This window comes from Ammospiza caudacuta, chromosome 1, assembly GCF_027887145.1.
Source record: "Ammospiza caudacuta isolate bAmmCau1 chromosome 1, bAmmCau1.pri, whole genome shotgun sequence".
Classification (NCBI taxonomy): Eukaryota; Metazoa; Chordata; class Aves; order Passeriformes; family Passerellidae; genus Ammospiza; species Ammospiza caudacuta.
The window spans coordinates 123,132,405-123,156,960 of NC_080593.1; the positions used below are offsets into that span (position 1 = coordinate 123,132,405).

The window sequence follows — 24,556 nt, forward strand, 5'->3', positions numbered from 1 at the left end:
TACATTGCAATATTTGAGACCTGGCAAAATAAACTAGGAATACAAAACATGGACTGAGAAGTTAACTTTCCTGCCCCACGACATTCCTTGTCCACTTCATCACACAAACCAACAGATTTAGGCAAGTTTCAGGAGCACCCTTTCAATGGGCAAAGTAAAAAGAAGAAAGGGATAAAAAACCAAACAGTCACTACTGCAATTTAGGCCTGTGAAATAAAACAGACAGTAATAAAACACAGACAGAAGCAACTGATTTTCCAAACTTCCTACCATTAATTGAGAAATGCCTTTTAGATAATGTTCAACATCTGTTGAACATAATGGCACAGAGAAACTTGATGGTGAAGCCTCCTTGCTTTGAGTTCAAAACCAAAAAGGAATTTCATATCTTGTGGGAGGGAGTTCTGATCATTCTAGATACACAGACTATTTCATGTTGGAGACCATCAGAGACTTCTTCAGCAGCTTATACACACTCAAATGATGACAAACCCAGCATGACTCTTCTCATTGTTTACAAAGAATCTGGGAGTTTTTCTGACTAAATCAGCAGCTCAGCTTAAAATCTGAACCTCAAATACAGGGCTATCTTTCAAAGCAAAAGTACCACAATGTGGAAACCCAGGACAGTTGAAGATTTCAAAATATCCCCAGCAGGATATTCTTGAAGTATCCTTGAAAGTATCCTCTTCAAGCCTGTTCAGGAATACCATGCCTTTTTAGTACTTGGTGCTGAGAGTTCTGGATGCTTGTAATTCAGAGCAGCACAAAGATATCTTAACACTTCAACTCTGTGAAACTCTTCAGAACTATGAAAAAACTCATCACCTTTTATTTTTTACATGGAGCTTCACAACCAATTATCCAAATACTAATTACATTAGCATTTTGCTCACCATACAGTAGAGTCAGGAAAATGATGATTCTGCACATGAACACTTCCTCTAAGATGTCATAAATCAACAGAAACACAGGTTTAAAAATTTTCAACTTTGAAATTTATTTAGAACTCAGGGGTTAAGTGTGTTAAGTTTCCAATTGTCTGATAATAGCATACCCATTTAACTACCATGGAAATTGCACTAATTCTCCCTGCCCCCCTCCCCCTTAGAAATCTGGTTCATTTTAACAGCCGGTGGTTTTGCAAATAGTGCACTCTAGGACACTACTGCAATTCCTGAGTGTTCAAAGCTACTGTATAATACATTAAGCTTAAAGAAAACCAACAAAATTATTATTCAGAGCTAAACCAGGTATTTTACCTTACTGCTAAAGTACAGAATCTTCAAATGCAAATGTATTTTAACAAAATCAAGGAAATTGTTCTAGAATGCTTAAAAAGGGGAAGAGAAAAAAAAAACAAAGCCCACTGTTTTAAAAAATGGCATCCTTTTTGCCTTAGTTTAAAACTAAATAATTTTTAGCCTCAAGTCATTAGCCTCAAGACTGTTAAAAATGGCTAGTGAACTTAAGACTCACTCAGACTGATATGTAGTTGTGACTAAAATATCCATGTTGGTATTCCTTGACCTTTTAGGGTATTCCTAGCGGCTCTAACAAAAGCAGCATTACAGGGTATCTCTGGTTTATCATTCTAGTGCTCTTGAAAATGAGTTACTAACAGCACTGACCAGAGTGCTTACACATGGAATTTCAGACAATCACCCTACAATGCACTTCAGCTTTACCGTGCAAAGCCAATCTAGTCACAAACATCCCCACATTAAACACATTAAATTGTGCCAAAGTATGTGACGTGAATAAATGTCAGCTAATCTACCAACACACTGACAAACGTCAGCATTAAGCCCAGAATAAAATTTCACTTGTCAGAACTGACTTCCTCCATGGGCAGACTGCATAGTCTATCTAAGCTACTAGTTTTCACCCAGGAAAATCTCTTCCAAGTTGCATTTATGTTGACAAACAGGTTTAGAGGAGAGTTTCAGCCCTCTACATTAACTGTGAGTTAAAACAACTAGAAAGAGCTTCCACCATCAGTTGATGGGATTTTTCCATGATAGACCACCATCACTTCTTGATCAAAACAAAGCTGAAGCAGTGGCAGCTGATGGAAATGCTAATTACATTGTTCTTGCATCATTTCTCATGATGCATTAGTTGTATTCTCATTTACAGATGATTTTAGCAGAAGGGTTCTTCAGGCTGCAGCTGAACAAAAAGCAAATTTTTGTCTTAAGTTGTTTGTTTTCTTTATGGAAACTTGTTTTGAACAAAGAACTGATACTATAGGCCACTGTCAGCAGGATCTACCAAGAGATAACATATTCCACTCTAGTATTGTGTCAGTGGCTTGCCAATCTTTTTCTCCTAAAACATTTTTAAAAACACTGGAAATACCTATGAAATTTATAAAACAGCTCCTAAAACATCTGCTTAATGTCCTTTCCTTCAAATATAAAAGACCTCCACATTTCAGGGTCTTTTGCTATGGGTTACAAGGGAGAGGCTGAGGAAGAGGTAAAAGGTAGGACAACTTCTATTTTTTCAGTTGTTATGTCACAAAATTTAAATGACTACTAAATGACTCTACTACTCTAGAGATTAAATACAGACTTTACATAAGCAATCAGAACAATGGAAATAAACCATAACTGAAGCCATATAAAATCCTTATCAGTTCAAGTGACAGTATATTCAGAAAAAGCACATGTTATGTAGAAGATAATATACACAGATTTTAAGAGTTATTTTGCCCCTTAAAAGTCACTGTCAGTAGGATCCCAGTCTTACTGTACAGACAAGTAACTGGAATATTTGAAATTACTAATGGGGTAAATTGAGGTTATAGAAGCAAAATGTTATCAAGTACACCTTTGCACATGTCTAAACTATTACTTAAATTAAAAGCTTTAAGCACTCTCCTACATACTCCACTTTAAACCTAAATGGAATATCACTGATAGTATATAAAGAGGGCACTTCTAATCTAGTTAGTGTGACTATGCTACAGGGCAGCTATCTTACAAAGGAGATTAAGTTCAGATGTTTAGAAACTTTAAAAATAAGAGAAAGCTAGAAACCTTTAACAGCTACTCAAATGTAACTATAATTATCTTTTAGAGAGTATTAGACTAAACTCCAGTATTTGCTACAGCCATTGTATTAAAAGAAAGTTCTACCACACCTAAAGGATAAGGCATAGCCATCTACTAATTGGCATATTTGTTTATTTGTCTCAGTTTGTGAAAAGGTCCTTATTTGTGTAAGCAGCAAAACAAACTCCAACTGAATGACTGCTATATGCAAAAGAACTGAAGGCAATTGCCTCTGCAGTGAACTTTACAGTTCTCAACAGCACACACGCAACATGCTATCTGAAAAAAGTTACTAACTGAACTACATGTATTAAATACTGAAAAAAGTTTTACATTTTTTATTATAATTTATTTTATTTAACAATCTAAGAAGTTTGCAGCCATCAGAAGTTCCAGTGCAATTTCAGGTGCAATTGGGAATTCAGGAATCTCCGTAGAGCTGTTAGTATAGCGGACCTTGTAGGTGAAATACATGCATACTTTGGATAGGACATGGGATGGGATCTCTCTAAAATTGACCTCATTTGTTTCATTTTCTGCAAACTGACCTGTAGAAAGAAAAAAACAACACACAAGAACACCAAACCAGAAGTCAAAATCTCAATTCACTGCAAAATGAAACAACTTACCATATTAATACAATGCATTCTAAATAGACCTGCCTAAGTCTCATCTTCCCAGGTATTAGATTCTCCATTGTAAAGCAGGATGTGCCACATTCAGAGCCCTCAGGAATATTAAGACACCCAGCATTATGAAATGTTTATTTAGGCTGCAGCCTATCAACATTATTCTGAACAACTACACCAGAAATTTAGATTTACTCCAATACAGCTGGTAGGTACTTAGCTGTGTGCTAAGCTCTAAGAGGCATCAATCCCAATTTCTGGCTGTCTTATCAAAGGGAAAAAAAAAAGGTTTCTAGATGTTTCATATCTGCACACACATATGTGTATATCAGCAGTCCCTTCTATGAGCCAGTAGCTTTGAATTCCTCAGTTTCAGGTAGATTTGACAAGAGAGTTGATACCTCAAAGAGACATTACCTTGATAAACAGTGAAAACAGAAAGAACAGCAGGGACAGGGAAATTCTAGTTGCACTGGAGGGAAGTTTACATGCAGTGCAAGTTTATCCCTATTAGATACAAAAGAATTTATTCAGAATTCAAATCTCAAAACACAAGTACATTTGAAATTTGATTTCTATAGTGCCTATAACCATGAAACCTGGATGATACAAAAGTTAGGATCCTATGATAGAAATCCCACAGGATTTCTATTATTTTTGTCTCCCTTCCTCTCACATCCTTGGACTTTCAACTCATTAAACTGAAAGGCAATGAAAAAATACTAACATTAACTCCATGTTTATGGGAGACTAGCAATGTTTAGTTCCCACTGTTTCTGTGGGCATCTCCTTCTAGCTACAAAGCAGAGCTATTTACTAATGTCTACACAGATTTGTGTAGAAATATCTGCATGTACTGAAGCTAATATGGTTTGAATTTTAGTACAGGAACAATTGGAAGCAAAAGAAGAAACGTTAGCATACTGGCCAAGCTACAGCACTGAAACAAAAGACTTACACATCAGTGAAACTATGACCTACTGAACTAGACAGCAACAGTACTTTTCCTTGTGACCCATTTGTCTTGTTAGGACTTATATAAAATATTCTGGACTGCTGAGACCTATAGAATCTGTTTCTAGCCCTCTAAGCAGCGACTTTGTCTTTTATTCCTCCACACTGAATGAATTCAGAGCAAGTCTTGTAACTATTCTTCCTTTTAGATGTCTGGGAGGCTGACATGGACACAAAACACTTATTACATATTTTCAAACGCAACTATTAAAATGACACTGAGAATTTTAATTGCTCAGTTTGCCCAAGTATTACTAAGTAATTAAAAAATATATTAAACCAATAGATCTCTCCAGTCTCACCAGAATCTAAATGAGAACATAAGAAAGATCATATTCAGCTCCAAGCTCCATGTAGCCTACTGCCCCACCACCGAAGTGGCCAAAGGAAAACACACAGGATGAAAGCATAGAAGAGAGAAAGCACTTGTGTTAATTTCTCCCTGTTCTCTCCTCCACCCTTTTGGTCTTCAAAAATTAGTTCAGACACTTCTTAAACCAGATATAGTCTCATATATTCAGCACCATGTGACATCCTTCCCTCCTGTAAGTTTATCTCCCCTCACCTCAAGCTAACTTTCATCATTAAGCTCAGGAACTCCTTGTCATAGGATGCTGTTAACATGTGGCCTTAACCCCAGTAGGCAGCAAAGCACCACACAGCCTCTTGCTCATTTACCCCTGCTGTGGGTGGACAAGGGAAGAAGAAAGGAACAGTAAAAGCAAGAAAACTTGTTGGCTGAGAGAAGGGAAAGGAAACAAAACAAATGATGCAATGGTTATCACCACCTCCCATGGGCAGACTGATGACCAGACAGCTCTCAAGCAAAAGATGGCTTGAGAACTTCCCTTTTTTACACCTCTCCCTTTTGTACTTTGGAGCAGGACATATGGAATAATATCTCCTTCAGTAGTTTGCTCAGGTCATGTTGGTTGTATTCCCTCCCAGCCTCTTGCACACCCTCCTGTCTGGTTATTGAATGGGGAAAGAGTGAGAAACAGAGAAGGCTTGAACAGTGTGTATCTTTCAGTAACAGCTAAAGCAGGTGTGTTGTTGGCTCTGTTTTAGTCACAAATATAAAGCACAGAACCATGTGACCTGCTATGAAGAAAATTAACTCCATATGGAATATCAGAAGTTCTGCCAAGGATGTGGAAATAAAGAACTACCAGCTTTCATTCATTCTGAACTTGGCAGCTCCATGTTTCATATAATACTCTCAAGTTGTCATACCATGGGAAACTAGTAGCAATGCAGGACAGAGTAAGACCCCTAACTGTCCAAATAGCAGAGTCAATTTTAAGTCTGGTACCACAATACCCCAACAGAAATGGACTGTTCTGCTGGAAACTAGACAGAAAAAATGCTAACTTTTCCACATCCTAACTTTCACTTACAGCATGATAAAAATTCAAACTGTCCAAAAGAGAAAACAAAGAAGGTAAAGGTACTAAGTCTTCTGTACCTACCTGGTCCACTCAACATAGCTTTTATTGTTCCTGATGTTAATGCATGCTCTCTTTTTACAATGAACTCATGGCCATCAGAGGATATTAACTTCACATACATCGCATCTGGGCCCTCACACCCGCCGTATGTCTTCTCTTCTCCATCTGTAATGGAAAAAAAGACAATGGTTTCAGAACACAATATACTGATTCACATTACTAAAAATGCAAGTTGCAGTTTTTTCTATGACTATGTTTGCAGACTGAAGAGCACAATACAACCAGAAATGAGAAAGAAGCACTTTACATGTTTGAAGATTATTTTTATGAAGTAACCAGCAATCTGTTTTAAAGTAATTTTGCAAAACATGAATTTTTTTTAATTAACATCCTTCCATCATCAAATTCTGACATGATTTTTAAAATCTACACAGGAATGAAATTTTCCTTTAGACATTCTCAAGTCAATTGAACGTGCTACTGCTTCCTTCCATTAAATCTACAGTCATGTTTATCATACTAATACTTGCTAAAAATTAACCAAACATGTATCTGATACTGAAAAATACAGACAGCAAGGAAAAAATGCCTTCTGAAGCACTGATAAGAACAAAAGCAGTCAATATTCCTGTACTGAAGAAATGACATGAAGTAAGACTCATTCTCCCTGACTGCCCAACCAGACTCTGAACCATACAGCATCAGTGCATACCTGTGCTGTGGCCTTTGGCAGAAAGCATGGAAAGTGTCAAAGCATTAAACCTAGGGAGATTTGAAAAATTCTCCTCACAGCAGTTGGACTGTGCTTCCTGTTTCCCTTCTCCCTTCTGTTTTGCTGAATATCTGCTCTCTACTTTGTTTCTTCTGAAGCCTTTATCCCCCTTCCCATTTTGGGCCTTTTATTGTATCCTGACAGTGTTACTTTTAAAAGCTGAATTACTATTGCCTGTGTAGCAAAAAAAAACATTCCCCCAGTCAAGTTGCTTTGTGAACTTCAAGTTAAAATTTTATTATGTAGCTATTACCAATTTTAATAAAGTTCTACCAGCGCCAAACATGCTATAATACAGTCAGAGACAAAACCAGAATCCATCCAATCCTGTTTCATTAACCAGTCATTTGTTGAGGCAGAAACAACAGTTTCAGAAATGTAGTCATGTCACACATAATGTAATTTATCAGAAATCAGTCTGTATTATCTCTGAGCCAGAATTCAACAGGCTGACTTTAGTTAACAAACAAAGAATTATTTTAAAATAAGTACACAGTGAAATTTTCTTGGCCACTATATAAACATTTAGTGCTATAAAAGCCTAGAGGCTTTCCTATTTTAGGATGTACATTTTCAGGACTATGCATGTTAGGCAAGTGAAATTTTTTGTTAGAACAAATGCACTCTGAACAAATCTTCCAGTAAACAGTCATTTGAGGAAATTCTCCTACAAAACATCTATGGGAAGTTGTTTAAAGCATCTATAGGAAGTTTGAGGCTACAAGAAGTGACAAGATCAACATTTAAAGCCTTAGAATCCACCTCCTCTACTGACGTGAGAAAATGCTTCAAATAATACAAAACCAAGAAACACTCCTGAAGTTGTGAACTTACCCATTCTCTTCTTATAAAAAAATGTTTCTTTTCAACTGCAGATTTTGCAATAGGAGCGTCTGAAAAAACACAAGTGGCAGTATTTTGAGTCAGCAGCACAATTTTTAAATTCCCCTTTACTTTCTAGTCTTTATGTTACCATAAACACTCTTCCAAAGAGAACATGATGACAGACAACACACAGTGTTGATGAGCAGTATGTTTTGACAAAAGGAAACCTAAGAAGTTCACCCATGGGAAATGCAAACCCTGCACCTTAGCACCTCCAGTACTGTGTGGAGGCCAACCTGCTGGAAAGCAGCTTTGCACAAATGGCCCTGAGGGTGCTGGTGGACAAGCTGGACATGAGCCAGCAGCGTGCCCTTGCAGCAAAGATGGCCCACAGCATCCTGGACTTTATTTAAGAGCATTCCCAGCAGGCTGAGGCAGGTGATCCTGCCCCTCCACTTGGCACTGCTGGGACACATCTGGAGTGCTGGGGTCAGTATGACAGACTGAAGTGAGTCCTGCAAAGGGTCACAAAGATGACTGAGGGATTGAAGCACTTGTTATACAAGGACAGGCTCAGAGAACTGGGGTTGTTTAGGCCAGAGGAGAGAAGGCTCAGGGATCAGTCTAATCAGTATGCACTAAATACCTGGCCTTCAACCTGTCCTTCACAGAAGATTGACAGATCCCAATATCACCACCAATATCACCTAGATAATCTACTTCAGACATATATTGTGGGTACAGTTAACCAGGACCTCCCATAGCTGGTATACTGATATCCAGCTTGCTGCATGTGTTTTTCTCTATGGAAAGGAAATTAAAGAGTTAGAGAAATGGAAGTACTTAGTTGCAAAACAAATCTGGTATGTTCACATACAACTTCTATTTCTTTACCCCAAGCTGCATCTCTTCTGTCTAAAAGAAAACTTGGGAAGAGAAATTCTACCCACCCACCTGCTGTCCTAAAATTCCTTTCATAACAACAGCCACTCTGCAAACATTAGCCCAGTACAAATCAATGACACTGCTGTGTGTCCACACATCTAGGAAAATAGCACAAGTGATTCCAGATGGTCTCCCAGCTGATATGCAGGGTTGAGGGCAGTAAAGAGATCAGAATAGAGACCACATCCCACTTTTGCTCCCTCCTATGTTTCTGGTAAACATTTATTAAAAAAATGTAAGCAAGCTGAGGAAGCTGCACAATTTGGAAGAAGTACTACAGACACCTCTTTGCTATTGTTGAACACTTCACTTCTGCCCAGCACTTTGATGCTGGTTTATTCCATCTGTCTTTTTTCAAAATGTCACTTTGATGCTGGTTTATTCTATCTGTCTTTTTACAAATATGAAGTAGTGCAAATGTCTCCTCAGGCTTTCATAAGAAGGCACTTTGTTATGCTCACCTAATGAAACTACACACACCTAAACAATAGTTTTTAGTTGTCTGAAGAGAAATGAGCAAAAATAATCCTCCACTTACACTGCTGCTTTCTTTATCCTGACTTTACAGAACTATCTCTAAAAAATATTTTCTTTACCACTGATATAAGCAACACTTTAACCTGTACTCTTGGGGAAAAGTTCCTGAATATAAGGCACACTTAAGAATGTTCTTTGAGAGTTAATTTGGGTATGCTATAATAGAAATTCCCTAACATGGTGTGTTAAATGCCTTCATCACTTTCCCTAATTCTAGGAACTCATCTAAGGAACTTATATTTGAGTGCTGGGACAGCTAGGGCCCAAAACTGATGGGATCTTGCACCCTATTTCAACAGTTTTTTGCAAATGGAAATCAGTCATCTTATTGGAGAGTATCTGTTGCTCAGGAACTGAAGAAATACCTCACATTCTACTTTGCAAAAGATGATCACTTGTACTACCTCTTTTTCTAGCCACAAAACAATTTCCTACATTACAAAAGAGTAGTGAAACCATCCATGATTTATAAATAACAATACTTGGAAAAAAAAAGAAAAACAACAGGGAAGTGAAACCACTCTTTGGAAGTGTTGGTGATGATAAAATATGCCTTGGTTTACAATACAAATAATGCCACTAAACACAGGAGTAAAGGCTAGTTAATGGGAATGCAGACATATTAGCACCTTGCAAGGTAAAAGCCTAAGTTGAGGAAACTAATACATTGAAAGATTGAAAACGGAGAACTGAAAAAGTATACACAAAAAAAGCAGATGTTGCAAAAATACACAAAGAGCGTTTTAATAAATCAAGTGTGCTATCATATGATTAGAGAGGAAAAACCACAGTAATTAACAAAGAAGAAAAAAGTCATCAGGCTCAGTGGTCTGAATTCAATGGTGCTAAACAGTAAAGCAGGATAAAAATGCAGTAAGCCTTCATAGTTTTAGGGCATGCTGAACTAATCTAGTTTCTAAAAAATTAATCAGTCATTTTCTTTGGGAAAAAGGAAACTCAAGATGCAATCTGGGCTTCATATATCATCTGGGGTTAAATGTGATGAGAGGTAATCTTAAAATGAGAAATAATCTTTCTACAAGACTACAAGAGTACAGTATGGTGTTGCAAACATAGGAAAGAACTACTAGTTCATCCAACAAAGAAATATGTTGGTTTTTTTTTTTTTAAAACAATGCTGCCAGAAAAGAATAGGCAGATTTGGATGAGACAGAAGTGGAAAGCATTGCCACAAAAGTGGGACAAAATGTAACACAGACAAGTGACCAGTCCTGAAGAAGCCACATGAAATTCAGTCATATGAAATCAAGACTCCTGCATGAAGGGACCAATACAGTCTTCTTTCATGTAGTCAGGGCATGTTATTTGGGACTATAGTCTTCCTGCGGTAAACTATAAACTGATGGAGGTCTGTGGGAGCAAAAGAAAAATAAAAGGGTGAGGCACAAAGAGGCAAATGCACATTGAGGATTCCTTTCAATAAAGATAGGGAATATGAGCAATGTTGCAGATGAGCAACAGCTTGTCTGGAATACCACACGTAATTCTGAATTCCTTTTTTCAAGAAAAAGAAGTTTGAATTAGAAGAATTACAGAGGGAACCTACTGATATGACTAAAAAGCCTGTTTATAAAAGAAAAATTAATCCTCCTTATTCAGCTTAGCAAAACTGGGATGAAGATAAATATAAAAATTCATTAAAAGGATAAATATCGTCAGAAAAATGATGCCAACATAATATCTCAGTTAAAGTTCAACTAATGAAAACAGGCAAAAATAAGTGTACAATTTACAGCGCTATTCCAGAATCCAAGTTTGGTTCTGGATACGGAAAACTCCAAACATTTGACTGCCAAAAGTAAAAGATGAAGAAAAGCCAACCTGCTTTCAAGTAAAAGACATAATATTTCCAATATATGATGCATCTGATATGTTAGCAAGGGACACACTGAGTTTCACTCAATTTCCATTCTGATGCAATGATGTGTCTGTCATTAAAAAAGAAATCATAAACACCATTAGCAGTATAGATTTATTCCTGATAAAATAGCCAACAGCAGAGAGCCCAGAAAAATCAGAGAGCCAATGCAACAAATGAGGAGAAAATAAAAACAAGAAACTCAGGAACTCTGAAAAACCTAAAAAACCCAGTAATGTTTCCTCTTCTGGATCAAGAAGTGCTCAGTCTGTCACGATATTGTATGAGGACCAGAACACTTTCAAAGGCAGAAAAAAGTACACACATAAAATAAACCAAAAGAATATAGAAATACCTCCCACAAATTCTCACTTCTGCATACAGGGAATACAAAAAGAACATGGAAGGAAATTTTCTGTACCTTTTTTAAAATTGACAATGGCATGGCCTTAAGTTTTAAATAATAGGTCAAGGAAAGTCAAGCAACCTTGTATGTTGTCTTCCAAGAAATTATTTTCTCTCAGTGTATTTCCAGTGTACTGTTTATTACAAAACATATCACTATATTTTCCTTCTGTATAATGAAAGCAGCATAAATGACAAGACAATGGGAATAAAGAGACAGATTTCTGAACATGCTTGGTACATACATTTTCATTACTTTTCCACATTTAATAGTTGCCCTGTTTGACTTCAACAAGGCTACACCAATGCAGCAGTCAGGAGAAGAACAATACAAGTTTTGTTAATGTGCACTTTTTACATATATTGACTTGTCTATTTCAGACTCCTGCATAGAACCACTAATTTATGTTGAAGTATGTTCACAATTCCATTTGCCCTTCAAGAAGCTTATGTGGCATTACCACAATGTAGTTCAGCTCCCTGACTTAAATGTCAAAAAACCACATATATTAGATATTACTGTTCTCCTGCTTTGCCTCCTTAAAAAAAAAAAAAAAAAAAGGCAAAAACCTGCATTTATTAAGAGAAAGTTTACATAAAAGGGATATGCCACTTTTTAATCAGAAGGAGCATACAATACAACTAAACCCAGTGCATTTGGCACAGAAACTTTCCAACCAGTCTAAAAATTACTTCCTGCTACAGAAAGCATAGAATTGTCTGGATATTAGAGAACTGAAAATTGCCACAAGCTGCCAGAATATTTACACCTACAAGGTAAAACAGTGTGAAATATCACAAACCTCTAAACCACAGTAATTAATCCACACAAGGCAAGTGTTCTTGTTTCCCTACCTCAACATCTTCTTACACCTCTAAGAAGAAATGGGAAATCCCAGAATTTCCAGAATATCATTTCTTTGTATGCCTTGTATGCCGTTGAGTGGGACAGACCTGAAGGACATAGGCTGAACACACTGAACACTGCACAGCTTCCAGCCTTCACTGCTCTGTTCTCATTTGCACAAGAACACTGAATCTATGCAAACATTTCAAGCATTCAGATTCTTTGATCCCACAGGAAAATCCTTTAAAAACTCAGCTTCTGGTTTAAGGAAATTCAAATAGCTTCCAACTCATTAGCTGCATGACAGACACACGACTTTTGTACACTTCAGCTGCTGACACTTGTATCCTACACTGTCCATTTCTGGAAAACATGGCAAATTGGCCTTCACCAACCCCTATGTTTGTTTAAAAGCCAAATGTGACAATTTTTGGTGTCATTTATATATCAGTAAGAGTTTATCAATTACCAAAGGCTGCTCATGTTACAACTGCAGCCTCCTACTGTTCAATCTTAAATTCTACTCTATCCTGTTTAATAATAACTTGTTTAAAAATACTGCTTTTCAGTTTAGCATTCACTTCTCAGCACACATGAAAAAATAATTCAGGTAATAATAATTAAGGGATTGAAGCATATTTAGAAAAAACATCAGGAGAAACTGGGAGAGCAGGATTTCCAAATCAGCTGATTCACTACTCCAATACTCTCAGGCTCTAAAATTCAAATTTCCTGGGGCACACGGGAATGTGAGAGGGAGGCATACTACACCTGAATGCTAGCTGAGATAAACAGGAGATGGGGTAGGATTGCATGTACAGACAACAAAAGATCTTAAGATTTATTTTCCTGTTTAAAGAAACTTTCCTTTTCAGTAATTCCCCAGAAAGCTTCAAGCAAAAAAACCCTCAAAAACATGGGCAGGGGAGTGTCACTATTTTCTTCCAAAGAAACTTCCAAGCTGTACTGTACAGCTCTTGCCATTGGGGCAAAAGAGGAAAAATTCTACAGGGCATGGATTTCTGCCCTTTTGTTATAGGCATTCACCAAAAACTGCTGTTATGCAAACTACCCCACAACAAAGCCAACTAAATCCTGAGCCTTTCTCGGTGCTGAGAGACTTGTCAAAATACATTGAAGTTCTTTAAAATAATCTGACAAACCCCACTCTCTCATGGCATAACTTGAGGATTTATTGTAACATACATGAGAATTGTAAAAACACAGTACAACACCGGAGGCTGAGAATCCTTGAGTGTGATACTCATTTGTCTCTCAATAACAATATTAGAACAATTAACAACATTAAAATTCTTCACGTTAAGACTATGTGAAACTATCTAAATCTGTTCATTACCCACTCTGGCATAGGGAAAAAAAATAGATCTCAAATGGCTTTCCTCTGGCACAACACGGAAAAAATAAATGCTGTAGTGCTACAAGTGTCTAAAAAATATCCCAACGTTCCAAGTGAAAACGTTAGCAAAACCTTTCCTGATGTAAACATTTTACTGATATAACTTAAGCTCGTTAAAAGGCTGATCTCAAGGCATAAGGTGTGTGCCACCTGCGCAAAGATGTGGCCAATGTACACAGGAAAACTAATAAACATTTACTGCCGTTCAAAGTAACTCTTCAGTTAACTGAACATGATCCCTCCCCCAACAATTATTTTGGCCCTTTTTAGAGCAAAAGGAGAAAATTGGGAGCATGTAGGGGATTACTCAGAAATAAGTGCACCAAGTGGTTCTTACCCTAAAGACCTCTGACGTGCCTGTTTATCTATGTTTTTCTGGTTTGCTTCCAAAAACCATCGAAGCCAAGTAAACAAACGGCCTGTGACTATCTAGGTCTCCTCAGAACGCAAAGCTTAACTTACCAAACGCATTTAGAAATATTGAATAAAAGTTAGGTGGTGAAAGACCAAATTGACTGTCAAAGCGAACTGCCAACAGCACCAGCACCTTTTCACACACAAATGTGAAGCCCTCAATAACTTACCAATGCTCAGGTTACCTTGTACTAAAGCAGAACCTCCCTCTGATGAACACAGGGCACTCAAAAGCTCGTTTCTGTCTATACAAGTAGGGGTATCACCCTTTTCTTTGCTTACATTCGCCGACCAGACAGCCGAATCATTTTAACCAGCGCGTCTCACCTTGGCAAAACAACCCCTGGGGGCGCATCCGAAATTCTTTCGGCCTGAACTTTTCCCCTCTCCCTACGGCCTGGCGTAGGGAAGGGGCGAGCGTCACTTACGGCAGGAGCTCGGGAGCGATGCTCAAACCCAGCCCTGCCCCAGAGCCCCTTTTCCGGCGGCGCCGGGGTTCCAAAGAGAGCGTTCTGGGGAGGAACGCGCCTTTCGCCACCGCCTCGGTGGGAGAACCCCGGCCTGGCACCGCGCCCCGCGCACCCCGGCGGCCCCGGCGCCGCTCCGGCCGCTCCGCCCGGGCCCCGTTCTGCCCCCCCCGCCGGGCGCGGGGCGAGGCCCGCTGCCCGCCGCGGGGCCGCTGCCGGGGCCGCCCGCTCCCCGCCCGACGGGGCGTCCCGCCCCCGCGGTGTCCCCGGCGGCCCCGGCGGGGTCTCGCTCCCGCGGCCGCCCCTCACCCGTGGGCGCCGCTCCCTCCGCCCCGCTCGCAGGGCCGCGGTGTCGGCCCAGCTGCCTCCGAGCGCTTCCGCCCGGGTCACGGGCCGCTTCCGCTCCCCCGCGCCCAGCCCGTGCGGCGCCCGTGCTCCCGGCATGCTGTGCGCGCCGAGCGGTGCATGCTGGGGCGCGTAGTTCCCGGGGGCATCTGCAGGCCCGCCATGTCAGGGTTTGAGGGTGTCGGCCGACAGCAGCCGAACACGAGCGAACGCGTGCCCGGCTGGCCAGGAAGGCCAGTGGCGTCTTGGCTTGTGTGCAGAATGGTGTGGCCAGCAGGAACAGGGCAGTGATGTGCTCAGCGCTGATGAGGCCGCACCTCGAGTCCTGTGTTCAGTTCTGGGCTCTCAATTAATGCACAGCATCGAGGTACTGGACGCTGTCCAGAGGAGGGTAACGAAGCTGGGTAAAGGCTCTGGCCCATGAGCCTTGTGAGGAGCACCTGAGGGAGCTGGGAGAATTTAGCCTGGAGAAGAGAAGGCTCAGTGAAAACCCTATGGCTCTCTACAACTCTCTGAAAGGAGATTCTTAGGTGGGGTCAGCCCGGGCAGCTGGCGAGAGGACACAAAGCAATGGCATCAGGCTGTGTCAGGGGAGGTTCAGGTTGGGTATCAGGAGGAATTTCTTCACAGAAAGAATGTTAGACTTGGAATGGACTGCCCAGAGAGGTGGTGGAGTCACCATCTCGGGGGTGTTTAAGGGATGATTTGATGTGGCAGTTAATGCCATGGTCTAATTGACATGGTTGGACTCGATGTCCTCAGAGGTGTTTTCCGGCCCAGCCGATTCTGGCATTGCGCGGCTGGGCGGGAGATGCTGACGGGGGCGCCGCGGAGCCGGAGCCGGCCGGAGCCTCGTCCTGCCGGAACCAAAGCGCGGCGCGGCGGCGGCGCACCGGGGGCTGTCGGTGTGGCACCGCCCGCCGTGTCCCCGGTGCGGCTGCGGCCCCGCCATGCTCCCGCTGCTGCTGCTCCGGGCCGCCCCCGCCGCCGCCTGCCGCCCCGTCGCCTCCGCATGGCTGCGGGGCGCCGCGCACCCCGCCTGCCGCCACCGGGCCGCTGCCGCTGCGAGGCCCCAACAGGTTCTGTGTGGGGGCTGTGGGGACTGTGTGGGAGCGGGGGGAGCGTTCCCGCCCCCCGGGGAAGGGGCGGCGGCCCTGGGATTGGCGGTTTTGCCCTTAGGGGATGTTGAGGAGGAAAGCGAGGCGCTCCTCGGGGCGTACGCTCAGGTGAAACCGCCCCTGCAGTGCTTTTTCCAGCTCTCGGGCCCCCATCGACCTGCGGGGGCGAGTCCAGAGGAGGGCACCAAAATGACTGGGGGCAGGTAGCACCGCTCCTACGGTGAATGATTGGGGTAATTGAGCTTGTTCAGCCTGGGGAAGAGACGGCTTCGGGATGACCTAATTGTGGCCTTCCAGTACCTGAAGGCAGCCTACAGGAAAGTCCTGTAGGGAAAAGGGTCTTTTTACAAGGGCATGAAGTGCCAGGACAATGGGGAATGGATTAAAACTGAGAGTAAGTTTAGTTAATCTAAAGGAAGCTATTTAGCTAATCTAAGATATTAAAAAAAAGTCCTTTTCTGTGAGGGTGGTGAGGCACTGGAGTAGGTTGCCTAGAGAAGCTGTGGATGCCCCAACTCTCAAGGTGCTTAAGGCCAGCCTGGATGGAGCTTGGAGCAAACTGGTGTCGTGGAAGGTGTCCCTACCCACAACAGGGCTGTTGGACCTGGATGATCTTTAAGGCCCAGTTCAACCCAGGCCATTCTATTATTTTATGATCAGACAGAGATGTCATGAGTGCAGATGCCATGAATGTCTCTCTGCAAAGCTGTGTGTAAATCAATTGCTGGCTCAATTATCAGTAATGGAGTTGCAAATATTTCATGCTAATTTGGGATGTTTACATGGTAAGTTATTAAAGCAGTCAGGCAGCATATTAGTTGGAGTTTCTGGCATGCTTTGGAGTGTAACCTAACTTTAATCCTTGGTTTGAAATGCTGGGGATAGGTTCAGGGCAAGGAGAAACTTTGTCTGAGTGCATACATGTACATGTATGTGTGTATATGCATGGATAAGTACATGTAAGGTGTAATACTGATGTTCTTAGCCCTGTACTGGTTTCATCTTTCAGGCTGCATCTTTTCAAGGAGTGGCTGTTCGCAGCCTCAGCACATCCTCCCCTCATGATCACCCAGAACATGGAAGATTAGTTTATAAAGGAAATTTGGCAAAGACAGTGTTGGGTATGTGACTCAAAGTGGTTTATATTGCCTTTTTCGTTTTGTAGTTTTAACAGTATTTAGTAACTTTAAAATGAAACATTAAAAGTGAGTGTTCTCCTTTCCAAGTTTGCCAGAATCTGGATCATATGTACAAAACAGGGTGGTGGTGGTGCTTGGTTTCTGCTTCTCTGCTTGGGTGTGCAGGGAGCTCTGTTTGTCTCTGTAACCCCTTAGCCTTCTTTGGCTTCTCTTGAGGCCCTTGGGGTTGCTTATCCAGCCCAGTAAGCAACAAAGATGAGTTATAACTGTTGCTTACATTCTGTGTGCTTGGAAGTGTTCCTGAAACACTTTCCCAGGCAGGCAGGTATTATGATGAAGAGCTCCATCTCTAATGAGACTTTGCAAATCTTTCTTTGGCCAGTGAATGTTGCAAAGACCTAGTGAAAGGGAAAGCCATTGTATGTTTTCTGATACACATCTTTGAAATGTGTCCTGACATACTTATTTGTCACGGCATCTTGGGCTCCTGGTTTTCAGGGTGATTTAAGGACTGTGGGTAGTCCACAGCACTGGCTACTGTCTTTCAAGCCACATGGAAAATGGATGGGAAGATCTTGCTAATATTTAGTAACCCAGGGTTTATGCATGGCAGTATAAGCCAAGCTGGCTTCTTTGTAATACGCTGAATGTCAAGATTAGTTGTTGATGAGGGGAGAAATTCCCTGTCTGCCATCTCTTCAATGAGCACCATTAGATGTGTCCATGAAAGAAGTCAAGTATCATGAGAAATCAGTTCTTCTGGAGTCAAGTCTTATTAGAAATCAGTTCTTCTGCCTGTGAAGGCAGAAAAGAATTTCATATGTGTGCATAACAGCTAAGAGCTGACTGCATCACAGAAATAGAGCCAGCTTTGATAAACCCAGCATGAAGGTGCAAACAAATCAGAACAGTGGCAACGAGGCAGATTGGGCTTTCAATGATTTCTCCATAAGCTTAAAAAAATAGGGAAAGGGGTTTTCAGTAACTTCATTGGTTCAAGTAATGGCATTGTTATGTGGTAGGAAAATACAGGTAATTGTAGGGAAAATTTTGCTCATAAGTGTTAAGCTTTATTTTCTTTGATTTCTTTTATATAGGTGTGAAGTTTTTCTCTTACTCCACCAGCATATTCAACCTGTTCATGATGCCCTACATCATGCTCAAAAGTGGTATTGGAGTGGAAAGTCTGCTTGTCCAAGGTGCCTTTTATGGGTTGATTGGGATTTTTACATTTGTAACTCCGGTTACTTTGCATCTCCTTACAAAAGGTTACGTGATCCGGCTCTATTATAAAGATGAAGTGGACACCTATACAGCCATTACCTACAATGCCATCTTGGCAGAAAAAGCAACTGTTTTCCATCAGAAGGATGTAAAGATTCCAGACATCTCCAAGATGTTTACAACATTTTATGCTAAAACGAAGTCAATGCTTGTTAATCCTACACTTTTCCCAAATCCTCAGGATTATAACCATCTCATGGGCTATGACAAATCCTCAGTTTTTAAATTTGAGGATTTAGAGGCGGTAAAGGAAGCTGATGAAAGGAAATAATTTGAAGATAATGTCAGTGTTATTGTCCATAATGCAGTACTATATATGTGAAAGAATGTAAAAATCTATTACACTTTATTACACTTGCTTAAGTATTGAGTAGCTGGAGTTTTCTGTATGCATTTTGGAATGTGTAAAGAGACACACTTTTTAAAAAATATTGCAAACAATGTGAGGATTTCTTTAGAGTTAATGACACATAAAATACAGTAAAAAAAGGAGATGCTTAGCCCTGTCGTTTGCTTGTTTATTCTTGGTTTGATTGTTGGTTTTAGCTCTCCAGAGAACTGTAAAATGCCTGAGCTGTGTGGCAGTCCCACCACCTCTGTGTCAGAAGACACTAATTTCCTATCAAGTATGTAGTTAAGATGTTAAGCTTTAAATATTAATTGTACTTAATCTGAAAATAAAAGGCTTTTTGTTGCTGCTGGTGGTGGTATAAAGGGAGTGATCGTGGCTTTGCTTTCCCTTTGTGAGACCATCAGTAGCCAGGGGGAGTCTCTGGAAAGCAAACAGGTATTCTTGTGAATTCCTGCTACAACTCCCTCCCAGAGGAGAGAAGAACATGGGGAGAATGGCTGTGTATATATAGAGCAGTAAGTTCTAGCTACTCAAAGGTACTCTCTGGTAAACTAAAGTCCCACTCCAAGCAACCCTGTCCCCAAAGGTGGAGAGCAAGAAGCTTCTCTTCTTGGGCATGGGAAAGCACTATGACATAAGATTGGCTCTGTGAGCATCCCACTGACAAGAGGTACTGTATTTGAATCAACAAAGAAAATTCTAGCAGCTAGTGGTTAAAATGCATTCTGTCAGCATTTATGTAAGGTGGGGAAGCAATCGTGCCTTTGAAGAACACACATCTTGATTTTCAGATGACGAAAGCCACCTTTTACTCAACTTGAAAAGGGGAATCTGGTCTTAGACTGGTTCTTCTCCCTTGAGTGTGTAGAAGTTGGATTTAAATTTTTTAGCTGAAGGCACATAAACTGACAGATACTTGTTTTCAAAGAACGAAGGGCCTTAATACTTTGAGACATAAAAATTATTGAATTGAAAAAAAACCAAAATTAGAATTAATCCTTTTGTATTAACAGTGCCCTTTTTAATAAGAAAATCTGATACTTGCTACTAGTCATCCTGATCCTGCAAATAAAAAAAAAAAAAAAAAGCTGTTTCCTAAGTTGTAGCTGAAAAACTGTATTTAAAAGTCTAAATGTCTTCCAATACTATTATTTCCTTTTGTAGGATGACACCACACATGATAATTAACAAGGGTTTTGAATGTTGCTTTTCTGACTGCCCTCGGTGTACTTGCTTAGTTATTAAAAAGCAAATTGTCCCATCCCAATATTTTTGAGGCAGTTTTTTTGGGTTGGCACAACTGTAATTTTAAAAGGGCGATAATGTCTTGTTAAGCCAGTATCATTCCTTGGGTAGCAATAATATATAAATAAAATTTTCATAAAATTATATGGAACATGTGAGGTTCAAGTTATTTTGAACAAGCAATTCTGATCACCTGGTTGTACTACTTGTCCTCATTGAAATGATGTTTTACACTTAGTTAAAAGTAATCTTTGTCTGATGCATTCGCTCACTTCTTTTGGTGCTTGTTGCATTGAAAGATGAGGTTGGCTTGATCTTCCAATGACAAATATGGGGAGAACTGGAAATAGAGTTTGCTGGAGAAGGTAAAGGAAAGGCCCCAAAATTATATATATGTACTCCATAAGCAATATCAAAATCCTCATGTTTTCCTTCTGACTGCAAAAAGTTTTCATTTCTAAATTTGAGATTTGGCCAATTCAGAATTAAGCAGCAAGAGTAAGATATCTCCATGCCAGTGGCTAAATTTCTGTCTATGGAAGATAAATATTATTCTGCTCGTGTTCTGGTAGTGAAAAGCTAGTGAAGCTAGCAGGCGGCTTTCTGACACACAGATGATTAAAGATAAAGAATCCAGATTTCTACCAGAAGATAGGTGATCATTCTGGCTGGGATGTAGTCTCAGAAAAAATACTTAATACTTCCAATGAGCAACTTGAAAATAATAGGATAATACTTTAATATTAGGAAAAAGAAGACCAGACTTACTGAAGATACTCAATATTCTACTTGCTTTTGCTTTGTTTGCTGCTACACTTAGATTGGAATTGTAAGACCATTTAGGTTGGAAAGGACCTCTAAGATCATTAACTCCAACCATTAAGCCAGCACTGCCAATTCCACCACTCAACCATGTCCTTAAGTACCACATTTATGTATCTTTTGGATACCTTCTGGCATAGTGACTCAACCACTTCCCCAGGGAGCCATGCCAGTGCTTGACAGCCCTTTCAGTGAAGAAATCTTTCCTAATATCCTGGCTAAACATCCCCTGGTGCAACTTGAGACTGTTTCCTCTTGTCCTATATTGCTTGTTTCTTGGGAGAAGAGACAGATCCCCACCTTGGTAGAACCTGCTTTCAGGTTGTAGAGACTAAGATCACTCCTGAGCCTCCTTTTCTCCAGACTGAACAACCCCAGTTCCCCCAGCTGTTTGTTCCTCATAAGACTTGTGCTCCAGACCCTTCACCAGCTTCACTGCCCTTCTCTAGACACACTCAACACCTCAATGTCCTTTGTGTTGTGAAGAGCCCAAAAATGAACACAGAACTTGAGTATACTTGCACATATTTGACTGGTTTATATTGTTGAGAGCAGTTATTCATATTAGAATCAAAATAAAGGAAGGGAATTGTAATCCAAAAAGACTTCCAAGATGTGTTTCTTCTCTGCTCTGGGTTCTGAGCAGTCTGTCTTAAGGTATTTTTTAGTGCATTGTCTGCATTTCCAGGTGGGAAGCTCTGAAATGCTTTGTGTCTTTCTACAGTAGAAAATGTGCATAAATCAGAGCAGGCCCTTTTGTTACTCACAAATCATGCAAGGGAATCAACTGTGGTGTGTTTCCATAAACAAATTACTACCAGGTAATTCCCAAAGTCTGTTAGCTCCATGTCTGTTTAACAACCCTATTAATTATGTGAGTGACTATTTTTTCTAGTGTATTTTTCTTGAGTTTCACACACTTGGTGAAAACCAGTACTAAGTGCAGAACTATTACTGCCTGCTAGCATTTTCATCCCTGGAAGTTGTTGATATTTCTTTGGGTATAGGTAACTTGTACATGATATGGAAGAAACTATTTATGAGATCTAAAGAATATGCTTGTACATGTGGAGGTTCTGAAGGAAATACTGATGTAGGAGCCCAGTTTTCTGAAATAAATGATTTACAAACTCTTTATTTGCAAGGAAATGCCTACTGTGAAGGCTGACAGCTCCAGCAGCCTTTTCAGGACCAACCAATCAGTTGTACATAGCAGCTGGACATGTCTTACCCTGGTCCCAGTTTCGCTCAATCTGGTATGAAGAGCAGGAATGTATCAATGTGTATCATCAATAGTGGCCAGCAGGACCAGGACAGTGATTGCCTTCCTTTAGTCAGCACTGGTGAGGCCTCACCTCATGTACTGTGTCCAGTTTTGGGGCCCTTAATTCAGGGAGGACATGAAGGTGCTGGAGTGTGTCCAGAGAAGAGCAATGAAGATGGTGAAGGGTCTAGAGGGTAAGTCCTGAGAGGAGCAGCTGAAAGAGCTGTGATTGTTTAGCCTGGAGAAAAGGAGGCTTGGGGGGAACTTTTCTTAGAGGAGGTTGTAGCCACTGAGGTCACTGATCTCCTAGGCAACCAGCAACAGGATGAGAGGAAACGTCCTCAAGCTGTGCCAGGGGAGGTTCAGGTTGGACATCGGGTGAAATTTCTTCATAGAAAGGGTGATTAGACTTTGTAAAAGGCTGCCAAGGTCATAGGTCAAACCTGTGACTGAACACCACTGTGCCAGCTACACCAGGGCACTGAGTGCCACATCCAGTCTTGCCTTGAACTCCTCCATCTGTGAGGTTAGTTTTGGCATGTTTTGGTCCTTTCCACTGCACCTCACTTCATCCCGGACAATTTTCTTGTAGTCACTAAATCTCCCCATTTTCTTTCTTTTTTTTTTTTTCTTCAATTGCATTTCATTTGATCCTATCTCCTTTCCAATGTGTTTGTAAGTCTTTTGTGTTTAGCAAAATTTCATTTCCCTTCCCGAAATTCCATTGCCTTTTGGGAAGGGAAACAAAATCTTGAGAAACAGAAAAGGACTTACTCTGGAAAGGAAATAGGATCAAATGAAATGCAATCTAGGTAAAACCAAAAAAATCAGAAAATTGGGACATTTTGTGACTACAAGCAAATGGACCGGGATTAATGAGGTGCAGTGCAAAGGACCAAAACATGCCAAAACTAACCTCACAGATGCTGCAAAAGCAGGGGGAAAAAAATCAAGGAGGAAGACAGAACTTTGAGGGGAAAATATGAGAGACATGGCATGTATACTGAAAAAAAAAAATTTGCCAAAGTGAAAGCCATCGAAAGGCATGGGATGCCATGAAGTGCAAGGGCTTGGACCAGAGCTTGCCAAAATTGATCCCCATTGAAATGGTAAGATTTCCTTTTCCTAAAGGAGTTGTTCAAGGAAACACCCTCTATATGTTGGACTCTGTGATTTCACTGGTCTTTTCCAACCTAGCTAATTCTGTTATTCTGTATGAAATTACTTAAGACTCCTTTCTAGACACATTCTTCCTATCTCTTTCCAGCCTTAAAAGCTTCCAAAAAGGTCATAGATGACTGTTTTTTTATCTTTTCCCTTTGAATAATAGTGAGGATATATGCAAATTTTTCTTTTCAGACTTTTGCTACATGCTATTTTCTTGCTGGTGGCCCTCTCCCTTTCTCAAATTTTTGGCCTTGTCCACATTATTATTCATTAGTCCCTATCTTTCTTAATTCTAAAGTACAAAGTTCCTTTTCATTTTTTTTAGTTATTTTTTAAATTAAATTGTCCTACAACCCTCTTTTTTTTTTTTGGTGCAAATGTAAAAGTTCTTGATGAGGAAATTATCCCTTTTTGGTACTTCAGAGGGAAATGTTTAAAGCTGTAAGGTTACTTCATGCTCTTAACCACACTGTAGAATTAAAAGTTAACTAATTTGACTGGAGCTTGCTTTATGACATACCAAAGTCATCATATTGGGAAAGATTAAGAAAATCTGTAAATTTTTTCATGGAACCATGAGGGTTTGATTTAGGTGATGGAAACTTCATGAAAGTCTCTTTGTGCTGTAAAAATTAAGAGCAGACATGAATTATTACAACTGCTCAACATAACTTAATAGGGTGGAAACTTGGTTAACTGCTGTAATTTGGTTGCTCTGGAGTTCTGTGGCCATACCACAGATTTCTTCACGTCTCATACCATGGATTTCTTCATTCCCCAGTGTACAGCATACCCTGCTGCAGCCTGCATGGGAAATGGGACAAGTGTGCTTAGCTGTGAGTTGGATCCACTATAATAAGATTATCCCAGAGCTACACAGACCTCAGCAAGCAGCTATTTTAAGCAGGGAATAGCAGAGAACAAGAGCAAACAGCCGCAAAATATGTCCAGCTGTCTCCCTTTCTAGAATTCCAGGATGGAAAGTGTTGCTGTGGTGTGCATACTGTGAGCCTCAGGTAGGATATCTCCCTTTCTTATCCCTTCATCCTCTTATCTCTCTTCTTTTTGGCAATTTTAATAGTTTAATGAATACTTCAGGGTACAACTGTAAGTTTTAGTCCTAAACTTGGCCTGCAGAGAATAAACTGTAAGGCTACTGGCA

At 40.5% G+C, this 24,556-nt stretch overlaps 2 protein-coding genes across 5 annotated transcripts; one reads left to right on the forward strand and one right to left on the reverse strand.

Annotated features, from left to right (window-relative positions):
- Positions 1–810: 810 nt before the first annotated feature.
- Positions 811–15,061, reverse strand: ELOC (elongin C). Of its 4 annotated transcripts, XM_058802510.1 has the most exons (5): positions 11,072–11,148; positions 10,450–10,600; positions 7,757–7,815; positions 6,172–6,315; positions 811–3,607 (listed from the first exon to the last, which is right to left on the reverse strand). In XM_058802510.1, the coding sequence occupies exons 3-5, from the start codon at positions 7,758–7,760 to the stop codon at positions 3,417–3,419; spliced, it is 339 nt and encodes a 112-aa protein (XP_058658493.1). In that variant the 5' UTR covers positions 7,761–7,815; positions 10,450–10,600; positions 11,072–11,148; the 3' UTR covers positions 811–3,416. The 4 variants fall into 4 exon arrangements, with proteins under 4 accessions (XP_058658493.1, XP_058658469.1, XP_058658485.1 ...); XM_058802486.1 differs by lacking the exons at positions 10,450–10,600; positions 11,072–11,148 and adding an exon at positions 14,968–15,061; XM_058802502.1 differs by lacking the exons at positions 10,450–10,600; positions 11,072–11,148 and adding an exon at positions 14,377–14,786.
- A 694-nt stretch (positions 15,062–15,755) lies between these two features.
- On the forward strand, positions 15,756–20,296 carry TMEM70 (transmembrane protein 70). The gene is given in 3 exon segments (XM_058807860.1): positions 15,756–16,082; positions 17,131–17,242; positions 18,358–20,296. Coding segments are annotated over 3 exon segments (897 nt in total). The 3' UTR covers positions 18,816–20,296.
- The last annotated feature ends 4,260 nt before the right edge of the window (positions 20,297–24,556 follow it).

Excerpts from the sequence above, each read along its gene's own strand:
- ELOC (XM_058802486.1), bottom strand. Across the intron at positions 3,608-6,171 it reads AGCTATGTTGAGTGGACCAG|GTCAGTTTGCAGAAAATGAA; the intron begins GTAGGTACAGAA and ends TTCTTTCTACAG.